This window comes from Mytilus trossulus, chromosome 1 (assembly GCF_036588685.1).
Source record: "Mytilus trossulus isolate FHL-02 chromosome 1, PNRI_Mtr1.1.1.hap1, whole genome shotgun sequence".
Lineage (NCBI taxonomy): Eukaryota > Metazoa > Mollusca > Bivalvia > Mytilida > Mytilidae > Mytilus > Mytilus trossulus.
In genome coordinates, this window is record NC_086373.1 from 31,495,019 (window position 1) to 31,510,967 (window position 15,949).

Genomic DNA, 15,949 nt, shown 5'->3' on the forward strand with positions numbered 1-15,949 from the left:
GGACTAATTTGATTTCTGTAATTTATTCTTACATACTTTTGATTTTTTAACCCTGTCTGCGCTCATTGCCTATGTAAAATTTAAAATTGTTTATAATCCAGGTACTTTTGATAACTATTGTATGCACATTGAACGACAAATTTATGTGACGTATATAATTTTTCTGACGTCAGACACTCAAATCAATCCATGTGTTCGTAGATAGTAGATGTTGTTGTGTCCTGTTAAATTGTTATACGATGATGACTGATGTTCCCATATTTTGACTATTTTATTGATTGTGACTGTTTATTTAACGCATCATGTAAATGTAACGGAATTTGATGAAACTGTTATTAAAGTGAGAGGGTTAGCGCTATAGAACCAGGTTTAATCCACCATTTTCTACATTTGAAAATGCCTGTACCAAGTCAGGAATATGACAGTTCTTGTCCATTCGTTTTTGATGCGTTTTGTTTTTTGATTTTGCCATGTGATTATGGACTTTCCAAATTGATTTTCCTCTGAGTTCAGTATTTTTGTGATTTTACTTTTTTTCAGTGATGCACGCGGCCAAAATATTTGAAATTCAAAGCTTATATAAAAGATGAAGAGCTATAATCCAAAAGGTCAAATTCGTAAAAAGAATCAGAACTATGCATAATGGAGATGCATTCCTTAATTTATAATAATTTCTAAAATTTTGTAACAGCAATTTTTAATTACACAAAACCCGTATGTTCATGCCATGTGCAATGAATAAATATGACGTGTGCTTCTCAATTCATCACTGTGTTATATTGGGGTTCGTGTTCTCTTACACGTATACTTTTTTATGTGTTGTAAATTGTTGTTGTATTCTCTTCGTTTCCTCTTTGGTCAAAGTATTGTATCTTTTTATTCAAAATAGGATATTTGATTGCCCCTACGTAGCTTCGTCTTCTTTTGAAATAATTTAGGAACGGAATTAACTAAAAATCAACATTTGAGTATCAAAAACAGATTAAACACTGTTTAGCGCTTCCATAATTCATTGGCAGTTCTTTCATGATGAACTTCAATCAAGGTTTATTCAATACAAAAAAAAAGGAGGTGTGGTATGATTGACAATAAGACAACCCTACACAAGAGACCAAATGACACTGAAATTAACAGCTATAGGTCACCGACCCCCCCCCCCCCCAAAAAAAAAAAATAATATTTTTTTTTTTTTTTATTTAATTGGGACCTCGGTTGACCAGTTTTCAACATAAGTGAACAACTGAATCACTAACCAGTCAACAACGAGGTTGTGAGTTTGAATCTAGCACGGGAAAGGGGCACTTCAAACCAACATATTTGACTAGGAGTAAAAGTTTCCTACCAAAGCAAAGTTCGGAGGTAATCCCTGGGCACTACAGCTTCCTTCATCATTAAACACTGACAACGAAATTGTATAATAGTTTTGAAAATGGCGTTTAACACCACTCAATCAAATAACTATATTAAATTTATTTATTTCATTCAATTTATAACCTTGTCTTTAATTAGTTGATGTTCTATTCTCAGCTTTTCTTAAAACGGGACGAGTATCGATTGAAATAACCATTATGGTAAATAAACTCATCATAGATACCAGGAATACAATTTAATATATATGTTAGCGGCAATAAGTGAAATTAGGAATTAAGCTTAAATCCTAGGCAATAAGCTAACGCCTAGGCATTAAGTCTAATGCCTAAATGATGTTAGGCATTAGTCTTAAATCCTATGACTTAAGCTTAAATCCTGAAAAATGTGTCCAGGCATTAAGCTTAATGCCTAAAGTATAATTAGTTATCAAAAGTACCAGGATTATAATTTCATACGCCAGATGCGCGTTTCGTCTGCATAAGACTCATCAGTGACGCTCACATCAAAATAGTTAAAAAGCCAAATAAATACAAAGTTGAAGAGCATTGAGGATCCAAAATTCAAAAAAGTTGTGCCAAATACGGCAACTAAATATAGTGTAATGTCGATTGTCGAATTGTGAAAACACTTGTCTCTTGTGGAATACAAAAAGTTTGATCTATAAATTTATTTGTTTTGGAACGTTGGAATGCTGTCTCTTGGATGTTAATCACAATGCTTCCTTGTTCATATTTTATTTCAGGATGTTAATAATGTTTTGAATCGACATTTTATCATAAAAGACTTGAAAAATAATCACGAAAGATATATGTGAAGAAATTATAGTAAATGACTTTGCACAAAATAGTCATTTGAATTTCTGTATTATTCGGGAAAACCTTTAAAAAAAGAAAAAGATATAAAAAAATAATCATACACAAATTGACGAGAGGAATCAAATTCCTCAAGATCACGTAAATTTATGTCTGTGCAAAGTCTTTTGGTCGTTGACTCCAAGTACCATTTATAATAAAAAAAATTAAAAAAAAGAACTTGTCCTCCCTCAATAAAAATTGACCACACAAAAGTGAACAATATTCCTGAGAGTGGCTTAAAACACCAATCAATCAATAAATAAATCACTACCATTAAAAAAGGTCACGATAACTATTTTCTTTACTTTTTTTATTAAATTATTTTTGTTTACTTTTTTTTTTACCAGAATCAATTAGGTAGTCGCTTATGTCATCCAATGAAGCCACCATCAACATTATTTTTCTCTAGCAGCCAATGTTTATGATATAAATAAAAAACAACATAAACTGTGTAAGACTAAAAAAAATCCAAAAAATCTTAAAATCTTAGATTGCTATTACCTCTCCATTTATAGCGGAATTCGACATTTAACGTCTTGTCGTGAAGATAATAAAAAGATTGTTTTAAATTTTCCGAGGCGAAATGTAACATTCAAATTGAAAGTAACGGAATCAGTTTTCGTTGATGCCATTAATGATTATTTACCTGCAGCTAGTAAAGACAAGATAGCTATTCGCGTATGCCTACAAGGATGTTATTACTCTTTGGTTAAGTTACATACCAATCATCTTTAAATCTGAACATAATTATACATCTGGCTATTCACATCATAACTTCAATTTTCTACTAGTAAATTAAAAATTAAAATAAACCACCGGGATTGACCATCTTTTCAGATTGTGTCTGATTACTAGACGATTAATTGGAGAAAACCGTAAATGCCAGAAGGCGATCTCATTTCACAGGAGTTTAAATACGGAAATACCTTTTGCGAAATTAAAAGTCTTTGTTGTTAAAAAAGAAATTTTAAATGCGTTCTTTCGATTTATATCTTTGATATGAAGAATAAGTCTCTTAGTTTGTGTTAACAGTATTCCATATATGGAGCATACAACGTCATTATAAAAGTCAATACAAAATATAGGTATTATTAGTGGCTGAGTTAAAAGTCATAAGCTAGAATATTTGAAATAGTGCCCTTTATACATTTATATTATACTTTGTTACTTTCAGTTTAATAGTATGAATGAACAAAAATGTAGGTAAACGTCAAGAACACAACAATCCTACGACAAAAATAACTGTAATTTTTTCAGAACAAACCTTTTTTTTTATTTGTGTTTGTCTTTAAATCTATGAATTATTAAATAACTAAGGTCACAGCTCCCTCAGGCAATGATGACCTGAGATGGATTCAGCAATTATTGTAGGTCAATTTTTGTAATGAAACTGTTTCAACTGTATTGGTTCTCATACGCCGTTCATCTTCGAGCGTTCATGGTGAAGATTAATTCGTAAAATCACTTCGGACGCATGTAATAAATAAAGTGCTGTTTTCATTTTATACACACTTGTCTGTACTGCTGTTAATAGACTATGATGCACCGAAATGATCATTATCTCAGTAGTCAGTTCTTCGGTATTGACATGATTTAAACTAACATATGGGGCTCTTTATAGCTTGATGTTCGTTGTGGAAATGTTCTGTTTTGAAGACCTTACTTTCCCCTATAATGGTTTACTTTTTACAAATTGTGACTTGGATGGATGGTTGATTCATACGGACACATCTTCTTATATCTAATGTTTTATAAATTGTCCGTTTATAAATTTTTAAGAAATTGAGGTTGAATTAGTTATCTAAAATTGATAATTTAAGTTTCTCAATTGGATGAATCCGATAATCCAAGAATCTATAGATAAATAATTCTGAGATGGTTATTCTAAATAATGTTATTTCACGGAGCATTTACTATACATGAAGACGGATAATACAACAAGCAAAGCCCCAATAGTGAATTCGTTTGTCAAATGAAATTCAAAAAGATATACTGAAATTATACAAGATAAAACAATAGCACCGGAAGTGGCAAAGCCTTTCAGTATATTGTTTGCATATTTTACAACGACTGCAGTACATAACCCACCAAACGATTGTAAAAATATAACAAACCACACAACACTATAGTAGCCATGAAAAAATCCTTTCTCAATTACTTTGACACCATCTTTGAAGCCCATGGTAATGAATCCTACGGCTATTCCAAACATCCCAAGTTGTACATTTCTCAACCAAATCGATTTTTTGGTTCCTTTCAAAATCTTTTCAAAGTAAACACCAGAGAAACCCGAAAGACAGCATGAAGTAACGACACAGATTATACCAACTACTCGATTTTTGTCCTCGTCCAGTACGGCTCCTTTTGAAGATTCTGTCAATGGTAACCGTTCAACTGACACGCCTACAAATAAAATACACAAGGATATCCATTGAAGCCTTGAAATCGTCGTCTTCAACATAATGACAGAACATATCGCTGTAGTAAAAATCTTCAGTTGATATGTTACCTAAAAAAGAGGTATGAATACTGTGTGTTTTTTCTTGATATATATTGGAAAAATTGTAAATACGAATTATTGAAAATATTACATAAATTGTAACTTAATGAAATGAAAGTCACTAAAATACTGGAAAACGAGCTACTCAGATTAAAAACTAAAGAAATATCGAGAGACAAAAATGAGAGTTAATTGTGACAAACTAGATGATACCGGTAATACTATTAGTTACATTTTTCAAAACTACTTTAAAATATGTGTGTGTAAAATGCTATACCTGTATGGCTAGCAGATATCAAATTTTTGCTGGACCCCCACAAAATGATATTTAAATAGCTTATATCCCTTAACGTTATAACAAAAAGGGAATATCTTTAACTATAAAACATTCACAGGTTCATGGACAATTAAATACACCTCAGTTTTGATAGTTAAGCTAGTACCTGACATGTAGCTGCATCAAGATTTGAAACGGCAACATAGAACAGATTATTTTGGAAGACATATATAATGGCAGGGATGGACATACGTAAGCAGTCCACAGGCTGGTCAATAATACTTTTCACCAAATGGCGAACTGAGTTTGATACACTCTTTTCTTGGTAAAGGATGATGGCCAATGAAGCCATCATTTTGAACGCCTCGCACTGGATAACAGCTGTGGATGCAATGAACATGTCACCTTTCTGAGTCCTTACATAACGCATCACCATGATCACAAGTGTCGTCTGCACTGCGAGTAAAACCAAACTTAGGTATTTCAACATTTTTCTCTGCTTTTTTGGTGTTAAGGAATTTGACAATACTTCATGCTGATACAAAGTTTCCTTGTCTAAAATATATCAAAGTTTTATTAAAACTACAGTTTTACACTATTGACTTATATAATTTACATAAAAGAAAATTAAAAAAGTAGGAAAAGCAGCTCGTATTTTGACAGACCCTTTAGTGTTATGTATTGATATCACTTTTGTTGTATTTTCCATATTAGAGGTATGTCAATAGACTCTCAGGGACCATATATATTTATTCGCCAATTTCAAGAAATGAGTTGCTCCTTAACCCTCAATCGTAAAGCCTGTTGGCACACATGATCCCAATGTCCAGATATTCTCTTCTGTATGTTTTAGCAGTCCTTTATCCTCGGCTATAACCCAACGTCTGCGTCAATGATTTTTAATTGATCAGGTTCCCTAGCCTTAAAATCGTCTCCTACCTTTTGACGTTGAATATGTATTGAATGCAATATACATGTCTTTGAAAAGAAACTGGAATCGAAACACCTGTTGATTTAACTGTTTGTTTGACGCAGGTTTTGAAATTGTTGATTGATATCATTGACGTTTTTTCTGTTGTAGAGCGTTTGCTGAAACAGTTGAAGTTAACAATATACACCAATAGCGGACAATTATGTAAATGCAGTTGATTCGTTCTCCTATTGGACTGTTTCTTAAATCATAATGGCAAGAGCCTGTATCGGATATCATACACGTATCAGATACATATATTCATATGTGACGAACATCGAATTGTCGTAAACAGACAAAATTAAAATAAAAAACGAACTCAAAGGAAAATATTTTACCCGGAAAATCTCTAATTTGCGTGTACCTTCGGTACCAAAACATTAAAATCTCAAACTTTGCATAGTACAATAAAAACGAAATCGTACAAACGGTAAAAACTTGACTCCATGCATCTACCACTAAAAATTATTGAAATAAGTTCTGATGTAAAACTAGTAATACTATTTCCTAACTATAAATATGTCATAAAAATAGTGATTGAAAATTTAAAAAAAAAATAGTATGTTCTTTTTTTTTTTTTAAATGTTTTCATACTAAGAATCAATGTTATCACAAGATGCTAGACACCATTACTTCACCTCCAAGTCGGATTGAAAATCATACTGAAAATGGTTTATTTCACATCTCAAAAGTTGCGAAGCCATACAAATTTACAACTATAGTATCGTTACGTTAAACAAGCGCCTAATACTTTTACTTAAAGGCTCTAAGCACTTTGACTCAACTACCTTGCTAACTTTTGAAAAAAAATGATATCTGAAAAATTTAAGCTGCGTATGGCTTTTGTTACATCATTCCCATAAAGTTTAAATCCTTTTGACATTAAAGATTTTCTGGAAATCTGGAAATTGACAACAATAAAGAAACAACGCCTGATATTTGTCTTGTTATCATTCAGTAAAATTCAAATGCGGATCATCCGTAGAAAGCAAACACAACTTAAATGTCAAGTAAATCCAATACTTTCAAAATATGGCCGTTTTCACATTGACCTAAACTCGATGTGGTTTTATTTGTTTTCTTCACTTAACTAAACTCAATAACCTTCCCACTGTTAAAAATCAATGTTTATATGTAGTTTTAAACAGGTTTTGAGAACACGTAGTCAATGTAGACTAATTTGTGGGTTAATTGTTGATAAAACACGATATTAAAAACGTGGATATTATTGTAAATATTGAAGGAAAAAGTTTAATTACAAAAAAACTGAACTGAAAAAATTCAAGACGGAAAGTCAAAAGCTCAAACACATCAAATGAATGGATAACAACTGTCATATTCCTTAATTGGTACAGTCATTTTTTTATGTAGACAATGGTGGATTTAACCTGGTTTTATAGCTAGATAAACCTCTCACTTATATGACAGTCGCAGTGAATTCCATTATTTCATTATTTTGAAAAACAATGAGTGAACAAAACAAAGACATAATAGGTTAAAAATCTCAAATATACGGGTACAACAGTCAACATTATGTTATAATCTAAATGACTATCAAATCAAACAAATATGTAACAAAGAAGCACAAAAGGGATATAGACAAAGCACATTAGCAAAAATAAAATATAAGGCTACACATATTTACAGTAGCACAATAACATAATGACAGGATGTATAAGTACAGAGCCACGTCATATGTATCAACGAAACACACAATTGCATATAAACAAAGCACATTAGCAAAAATGAAAGACAATACAAAAATTATCATAGAACAGTACCACAATGATGGGATAAATAATTAGAACTGATTTTTATAGTTCGTTATTATGTTTAACTGTGTAACCAGTGTCACAGGTTATAGGGAAGTTTGGGATCCCGCTAACATGTTAAATCCATATTCTCTATGTATGTGCCTGTACCAAGTCATGAGCCTATTATTAAGTGGTTATCGTTTGTTTATGTGTTACAACTTTGTTTTTCGTTCATTTTTTGCACATACATTAGGTCGTTAGTTTTCTCGTTTGAATTCTTTTACATTGTCATTTCTGGGCCTTTTATAGCTGACTATGCGGTATGGGATTTGCTCATTGTTGAAGGCCGTACGGTATTTTTGTTAATTTCTGTGTCATTTTGGTCTCTTATGGAGAGATGTCTCATAGGCAATCATACCACATCTTTTTTTTTTTTTATATATAAAGAATAATAGTAATATTTATAAAGACAAATGAAGAATAACAAAATACTTATTATATATTATTCTTCTATTCTTATGGTTAATTAATAATAACTATATATCAACTGTTTACAAAACTTAAGATTTTTAAATACTTACGCCTTTTTACTTGAGGAATATATTACCTTAGCTATATTTGGCAAGTTTTATAGGATTTTTTGGTCTCCAATACTTTCAACCTCGTTCTTTGTTTGGCCTTTTAAGCTTTGTTTTAGATCCGAGCGTCACTAATGAGTCATTTATAGACGGAACGCGCTTCTTGCACAAATACACAATTTCAATTCTGGTATCTATGACTATGATGAGTCTGTCAAGAAGAGCAAATATTTTATATCAAAATCAAAATTAAGATGAAGTTCAGTTATTCATCGTCCTTGATATATATTGGATATATGTGGTTTCAAATAAAAAGAAGACATTGTAAAAAGGTTACGAAGGATCGAAGCTAACTAATTGTAGTATATAAATAAACTCATCATAGATACTGGGACTAAATGGTATATATACGCCAGACGCGTGTTGCGTCTACAATAGACTCATCAGTGACGCTCGAATCCGAAAAAGGGGGAAAAAAAGCAAAAAAAGTACGAAGTTGAAGAGCATTGAGATCCAAAATTCCTAAAAGTGTTGCCAACTACAGCTAAGGTAATATATGCCTAAGGTAGAAAAGCCTTAAAGTATTTCAAAAAAGTATATCACATGGTCTAATAATTTGATATCTGTAAATCCAAATAAAAATAGTATTTGAATTGTGTTTCAGCAATTCAAATCGAAATACAGAAATATTTGTATGATTAATCTAGTTAAAAGTATAGACAATTCTTTTTGTAGAAAAAAAATACTACATAGTATCCAACATCTTAAATATAAATTTGATTATAAGTTGGATGATAAAATGTTAAAAGGTGTCCTAATTTAGCTACTTAACTTTTTGTGTATATCAACGAAAAGTTTAGTTGAAAACAACACAAATATATATTGTAAGAAAGGAAACAAATACGAAAAGATTGAATTCAAAAGCTTACCATAAAAAGACATTTTACATATGAGCTAGATAACAGTACTGAACTGACATATTCATACATTTGTAACATATGTGTTTTTTAACAGTAAAAACAAACCTAGAAAAATTTTCATAAATGGTTTACCACTGCTGGTAGAGATTTATTTCCCCGAGTGTATCACAAGCCCAGTAGTCAGCACTTTTTGTGCGGACATGAATTGTCATTGATATTGTTATATTTATAAATTGACTGACTTTTTGAAATACTAAGGGTTTTCTACCTCAGGCATAGATTACCTTAGCTGTATTTGGCAAAATTTTTAGGAATTTTGGTCCTCAATGCTCTTCAACTTCGTACTTTAATTGGCCTTTTTAACTTTTTTGGATTCAAGCGTCACTGATGCGTTTATTTACAAGTTAATAGCAGAAGTCAAATCCCGTCCCTGTAAGTTAATTTGTTCTGTCATGGTGTTTTCATAATGTAAAAAAACGTGATGTTTTCAAAATGTAAACAAACGCAGTTTTTTCAATCATCCTTTATTCTACAATAGACTAACTCGCACACGACAGTGTACATGAACTAACTGGATTCGCACTTTTTCAAGTCGAGTTTTTCTCATGTTTGTTTTGTCTTTGTATTTGCTATGATCATAATTGGGTTCACCCAAATAAATACTAGTTTAATGTATTGTACAAAAAAATAAATATTTCAGAGATACACTTTTTAAAAACGATGGCACAATCATAAATAGATTTGTAGGGGTCTAGTACATTATACACTTGTTTCTCGCGAACGGTTTCAATCAGAGCATAGGTAAATCGTTCGCTAAAAAGGTTTGCCCTTTTCTGTTTTATTTTCCAATTCATTGGATTTTTTTTCAACAAAAATGTTACACAAATTCAATATGAGTTAACTCTAATTTATCCGCCCACTTGACACAATTATAAATCTAATGAACATGTTATCTGACATTGTGTAATATTTATTTAAGTTATCTGAATAAGGTTAATTGATAATAGAACGATATGCAGTGTATGGTAGGTTGAGGTTTTGACAGTGTACTGTAAATATAAGGTAACATTATTATTATTATGTCTTCTAAATTTGTATTAAAATTACTATTTTTGAGTATTGTTATTATCGTGTAATATTCCGTATTGTTCAAATAAAAGCCCTGATATTGCATTGTTTCCAACAGGACATTCCATGTACCCGTACTTTTTCAGTTACAAATTATAAATCAAAGTTTAACTCAAATAGATCATAGGAAAATGTCTGTACATTTCAATAACATGACAGGTAGTTTGCAGTAATTTCATTGGTTCATGTAGTACATTTGTTTTTTTTTTATTTCCCCCTTTTCAGTTTTCATTAGAGTTCGGTATTTTTGTTCTTATCATTTTGTAACATTTACAATAAAATACATAAATATATAATTGACCGTTGAATTTCTCATTAAATAACCAACACAAATAGGTGTTATAATTTGTTTAAAAATATTCATTTGAAGTAAAAAATTGATATTAAAAATTTCAAATGATTTCTAATTCTATTTAAAAGAAACGCTAGAACACAAAATTGTTTAAAATATGCCTCTTGGATTATTCAGAATCATTAATTCATAAAGTTTAGTTTAGTTTAAACATATTTATTTATAGTGGATTGGGAAACAAGTTTTACAACTTATATTAATCCCTTTCCACTTTGCGGGTGCGAGTGCTGCCTTGTAGCGGCATTAGACTACTCTTTTTCGAAATCTACAAGGGTGTCTTTAACGTGCAAGAGATATGGCTCTCTCTTAACACGGGTCAGCCATTTATCGTCCCCGTCCGACGGACTATCATCGTAACCTCAAGACCATACTGGCAAATGGTGTCAAGGGAGAGCCGAAAATTGAGTTACTGAAATTTTCATCCCAAACGGGAATCGAACCAGGAACCTTTATAAAGTCTAACGGATTGAATTTTTTTTTTATTTGTTTTAAACTGATAATAATAACGGTATTGACGATCATCCGAAGATGGTATATTGTAGATACCAAATACGCTTGAATTTTTTTTACTTTTTGTTCATATCTGCTACATAAAAATATCAGTACAAATAAATATCAAGGTGTAGTTATACCAACCATCATAGTTTAAAATCTCTTTGAATGCGTAAACGTAAAAAAATAATCTGGATCCGTCACTGCCTTAAATTCCTGTTTCTGTTTGAAAATGTCCTATATCTATATTTGTATTTCTCAATAAATCATTTTTATTTACTCAAAATTTCCACAAAATTACGAGAGTAATGCCAAACTGTTACCGATACCATGTACTAAATCCTGATTTACTAATATTACTTCCATCTGCTACTATCTTCTATGTTCTTTGTCCGATTAAAGATACTATCATCATCTATTTACTAATGTTTCTAACTTTTCAAGACAATGCTTTTTATTCATTTTTTAACAAATGAATTTTTATCGAAATTGGTATGTATTTTTAATTACTATCTGTAACCTATAACATATGTTATTTTAAGACAAGTATAATTACCTGCTTTTGTTAAAATGTCTTTTTAAGTTTAATTGATATTTTATAGTGTGTCTTTATATTTTCTAATTTAACACTATTGTTTCAAGTTTGGGTGAAGATTGATGTCTGTTTAAACGTTTATTTGAAACATATTTATTTATAGTGGATAGTGAAAAAAGTTATTACAACTTATATCAATACCTTTCCAATTCGCGGGTGTGAGTGATGCCTTGTAGCATTAGCCTGCTCTTTTTTAAAATCTACAAGGGTGTCTTTTTCGTGCAAGAGATATTGCTCTCTCTTAACAATGGTCAGCCAATAATTGTCTCAATCCGACCAAGTCAGGAATACGGTAGTTGTTATCTTAAAGTTTGTTTCTAGTTGTCGTTTTTTTTGTTGCTCTTCGAATCAGTGTTTCTATTGTGTTGTTGTTTTCCTCATATAGTTGAAGTGTTTCACTCGATTTAAGTTTGTAACCCGGATCTGTTTTATCTAATTCGTTTTATGTCTTTTGAACAGCTATACTACTGTTGCCTTTGTTTATATAAGTAGCAACAAACAAATATACAAAAAATATGTACAGCCATGGTACTGTACTTATACTAAATAAACTCATCATGGATACCAGGACTAAATTTTGTATATACGCCAGACGCGCGTTTCGTCTACAAAAGACTCATCAGTAACGCTCGAATCCAAAAAAGTTAAAAGGCCAAATAAAGTACGAAGTTGAAGAGCATTGAGGACCAAAATTCCTTAAAGTTTTGCCAAATATAGCTAAGGTTATCTATGCCTGAGGTAGAAAAACCTTAGTATTTCGAAAAATTTTCAGTAGCTGCTTTAGTACTATTAGGTTACTTTTTTCAGTTACGTTTTGGAATAATTCAGTACTGATTTTGTTGTACTGCTAAGAATCGGTTACGATTCAGAACTGATTTCTCAGTTATGCTAAGTGACAATAAAAATGCAGGTATGATTTTATAGTGCAGGCTAAGTTTAAATTCAAATCAGTGAAGTATTTATATTTTTTTAGTGAAAAGGTTATTGTAATAAAATATATATTCTTGAAATGAGCCCTCCATAAATGTATATAAGAGGGCCCACTGAATGCCTAAGAATCCCGCCCCAGTCAGGCTTCAATGATTTCCTTTATAATCAACCAAATTTTCCCCGCAAAAGTGAGTGGGGTCCCCCTTGTCCCTATTAAATCCACCTCTGAGCATTGAAAACAGAGTAAGATAAAGCTGTGTTTTAAATAAGAAGCTCACGATGTATTTAGTTGACTTGATAGTTCCCATAATTTTAAATAGTTATTTCTAGGTCTACCACATTAATGATTTTTAAGGGATTCAAATATGAAAATAAAGAGCGGAAACATAATCATAAATAAAAAAGGGAGGAAAAACGACAGACAGGAAAATAAACAAAACTTCACTAAAAATTACTATAAATTATCCCTCTATATTCTTTGTATTTTTGATTTATAAATTAACTGTTTACATAATTTAGAATTTTTGAAATTCTAAGGCTTTTCTACCTCAGGCATATATTACCTTAGCTGTATTTGGCAAAACTTTTAGGAATTTTGGTCCGTACTCCTCTTCAACTTCGTACTTTATTTGGCCCTTTCAACTTTTTGAATTCGAGCGTCACTGATGAGTCTATTGTAGACGAAACGTGCGTCTGGCGTATGTACTAAATTTAGTCCTGGTATATATGATGAGTTTATTTGAACAGTTGTATATTACTGTTACCTTTATTTGCCCTAGCTGTACGACACATTGATTTGTGTTTCCTTCTTTTCTAGCTGAAATGTCAAGTCTACATAAACCACAAGGCTTTCGTGGAAATCAATCTACAGCGATCAATTATTCAGAACGACCAACTGAGTTTATGGAAGCGTACAGTCAAAAACAAGGCGTAGACGACAAAGAAAGAAATTTAATAACCAAAATAGCAAACTTCCGACTTTGCTCAAAACACAAGGGACATCATCTAGAATACTTTTGTTTTAATGATGACCAATTAGTATGTAAGGAATGTTCGTTTGACAAGCACAAAAAATGTTTAAATATTTCAACAACATCTGAGGCATGCAAGGGTGCTTTAAAATCACATGCATTTCTAGAACTAAGAAATAAGCTTGATACTATCATTAAAATCATAAAAGATGCAGAAGAGCGCGATTCATCTGATATGACGTCTACTCATTCAGACAGAAAGAATCTGAAATCTCGCAGTGATGACCATACTTCAATTGCAACATTGGACAGAGCAGGACAAAAGTCTGTCTCGTTTCACAAGTCTAGGTCTAATCAAATGCTTAGTTTTATGTCTGAAGTAAATGAACATTTACAATGTTTCGAATTTGTAGAAAAACAAGGTTCTGATGAATATGCTTTTTTGTTTTCTCACGTGTGTAAGAATATTATTAACGACTTAGAGTTTGATGTTACAAATTGTGTAGAGAAACCGAGAGTACGAAAGCTTTCCATTAAACAACACAAGCCGGGAGAATCAGTTTTATCACTGATGGGTGTAAAGTTTCATAATGCTGAAACTGTGCCAGTTTTTGAGAATAACAAGATGTCACCTAAAATATCTCCATCGGATAAAACGTTGACTTTTCCGCCGAATGAGTTAAAAAGAAAAACTGCCAGCTTGAAACGTACAACAATTGAACCAGTGCTTGTTTCTAGCTTATCTTTTAGTTTCGTTAGTGACCTTGATTTGAGCAGCACAAAATTGTGCAGCATTAGTGGAATGACTACCATGGAAAATGACATGCTCATTCTTTGTGATTCAAACTTTCCGAGAATAATAATTTTTAAGAACGACTTGTATTTATACAAAGTGGACATTCGATATGAATCCTGGGATATTGCGCCCATCATTGAAATGGACGTTTTGGTTACGTCACCAGTGAACGATGATCATGTGATACAATACATTGATATAAACAAAAAAGCAGTTGTCAAAGAGACAAAAATAAAACGCTGTGAGCAAGGTGGCATAGCTACTGCCAACAAAACCATACTGATAGGTTTAGAGGATAAAGTTAAGATCTTAGATCACAGAGGTCGTCAAATGCGAACTATGTCGGGAATCAGTGGAAAAATAAATTATGTCCATGTATGTGGAAACAACAACATCGTCATAGTTACTAAAGACAGCGTTCACTCAGTTACCTCTGAAGGAGTTCTGGTGTTTTCGTACACCTCAACTGATCTAATGTTACCAGGTAAACCAGCTAGTGATCAACAAGATAACATTTACATCCCTGGATTTTATTCACACGTAGTACATCGCCTTAAGTCGGATGGGAAGTTTGTCGACGCAGTTTTGAACAAAATGAACAAAATTTATTTCCCGACGGCAGTTTGTTTTGATATTAATTATACAAAGTTGTATGTTACCACCAACTCCGGAAACGCAGTAAAGGTCTTCAAAGTAGAGAAATAATTTTGAAAATAAGCTATTCTTATATTGGTCAAATACGTTGAGTTATTGTTATAATATTTGGTTGGGGAAAAATTGTTTATTTGAACGTTGGATACTTTCTTGTTAATAAATTGTATTTGTAATATTTTTAAGGATGTATTCTTTTGACGTTTCGTGCGGGAATTATTTAAAAAAATGTCAAATATATTCAGATTGGTCCACATCATCTGTAGTGCAAGTAAAAATAATTGTAAAACAATGATTTTCATGATAAAAGCACAAAAATGGGTAGAAATTGAGAAAAAATAATAAAATTATCAAAAATGGGTACTTTCAACTGGCTATAGAAAAAAACCTAAAACGCTGAAGGTCCCCACCATTTGATAATTCAATTACTTTTTATACAGTCTTGAAAAACCCAAAGCTGGTTTAAAAAACCAGTTTAATTCTAGAATATTTGGGCCTTCGGAGGTGTATATCCTTAAACGTTTCAAATGAGTATTCATAAAACTTATAATTTTCTATAACGGCAGAATCAACCAGTAACATTATTTGACAAATGCTTTTCGTAATGACAGATTGAGAAATCTAATCGTGTTTCCTCCAATCTTTCATTAGCTCTTTGTTATTGGTGTTTATTCATCTCAGTTGATCCAAGTAGTCAGCACTACGGCGTTGACATGAATATCAATGATATGATTATCTTCATAATTTTACTGTTTGCAATAGTATGAATTATTCGAAATACAAAGGATTTCTTAACCCAACCATATCCGT

The 15,949-nt window shown here is 31.7% G+C and overlaps 2 protein-coding genes across 2 annotated transcripts; one reads left to right on the top strand and one right to left on the bottom strand.

The window, feature by feature from the left end:
- Positions 1–4,119: 4,119 nt before the first annotated feature.
- LOC134712248 (UDP-galactose translocator-like) lies at positions 4,120–5,492 on the bottom strand. Its single transcript, XM_063573642.1, has 2 exons — positions 5,169–5,492; positions 4,120–4,734 (listed from the first exon to the last, which is right to left on the bottom strand). Exons 1-2 carry the CDS (start codon positions 5,490–5,492, stop codon positions 4,120–4,122), a joined length of 939 nt encoding a protein of 312 aa, XP_063429712.1.
- Positions 5,493–10,228: 4,736 nt separating this feature from the next.
- Positions 10,229–15,247, top strand: LOC134707522 (uncharacterized). Its single transcript, XM_063567345.1, has 2 exons — positions 10,229–10,286; positions 13,539–15,247. The coding sequence occupies exon 2, from the start codon at positions 13,544–13,546 to the stop codon at positions 15,191–15,193; it is 1,650 nt and encodes a 549-aa protein (XP_063423415.1). The 5' UTR covers positions 10,229–10,286; positions 13,539–13,543; the 3' UTR covers positions 15,194–15,247.
- Positions 15,248–15,949: the final 702 nt, after the last annotated feature.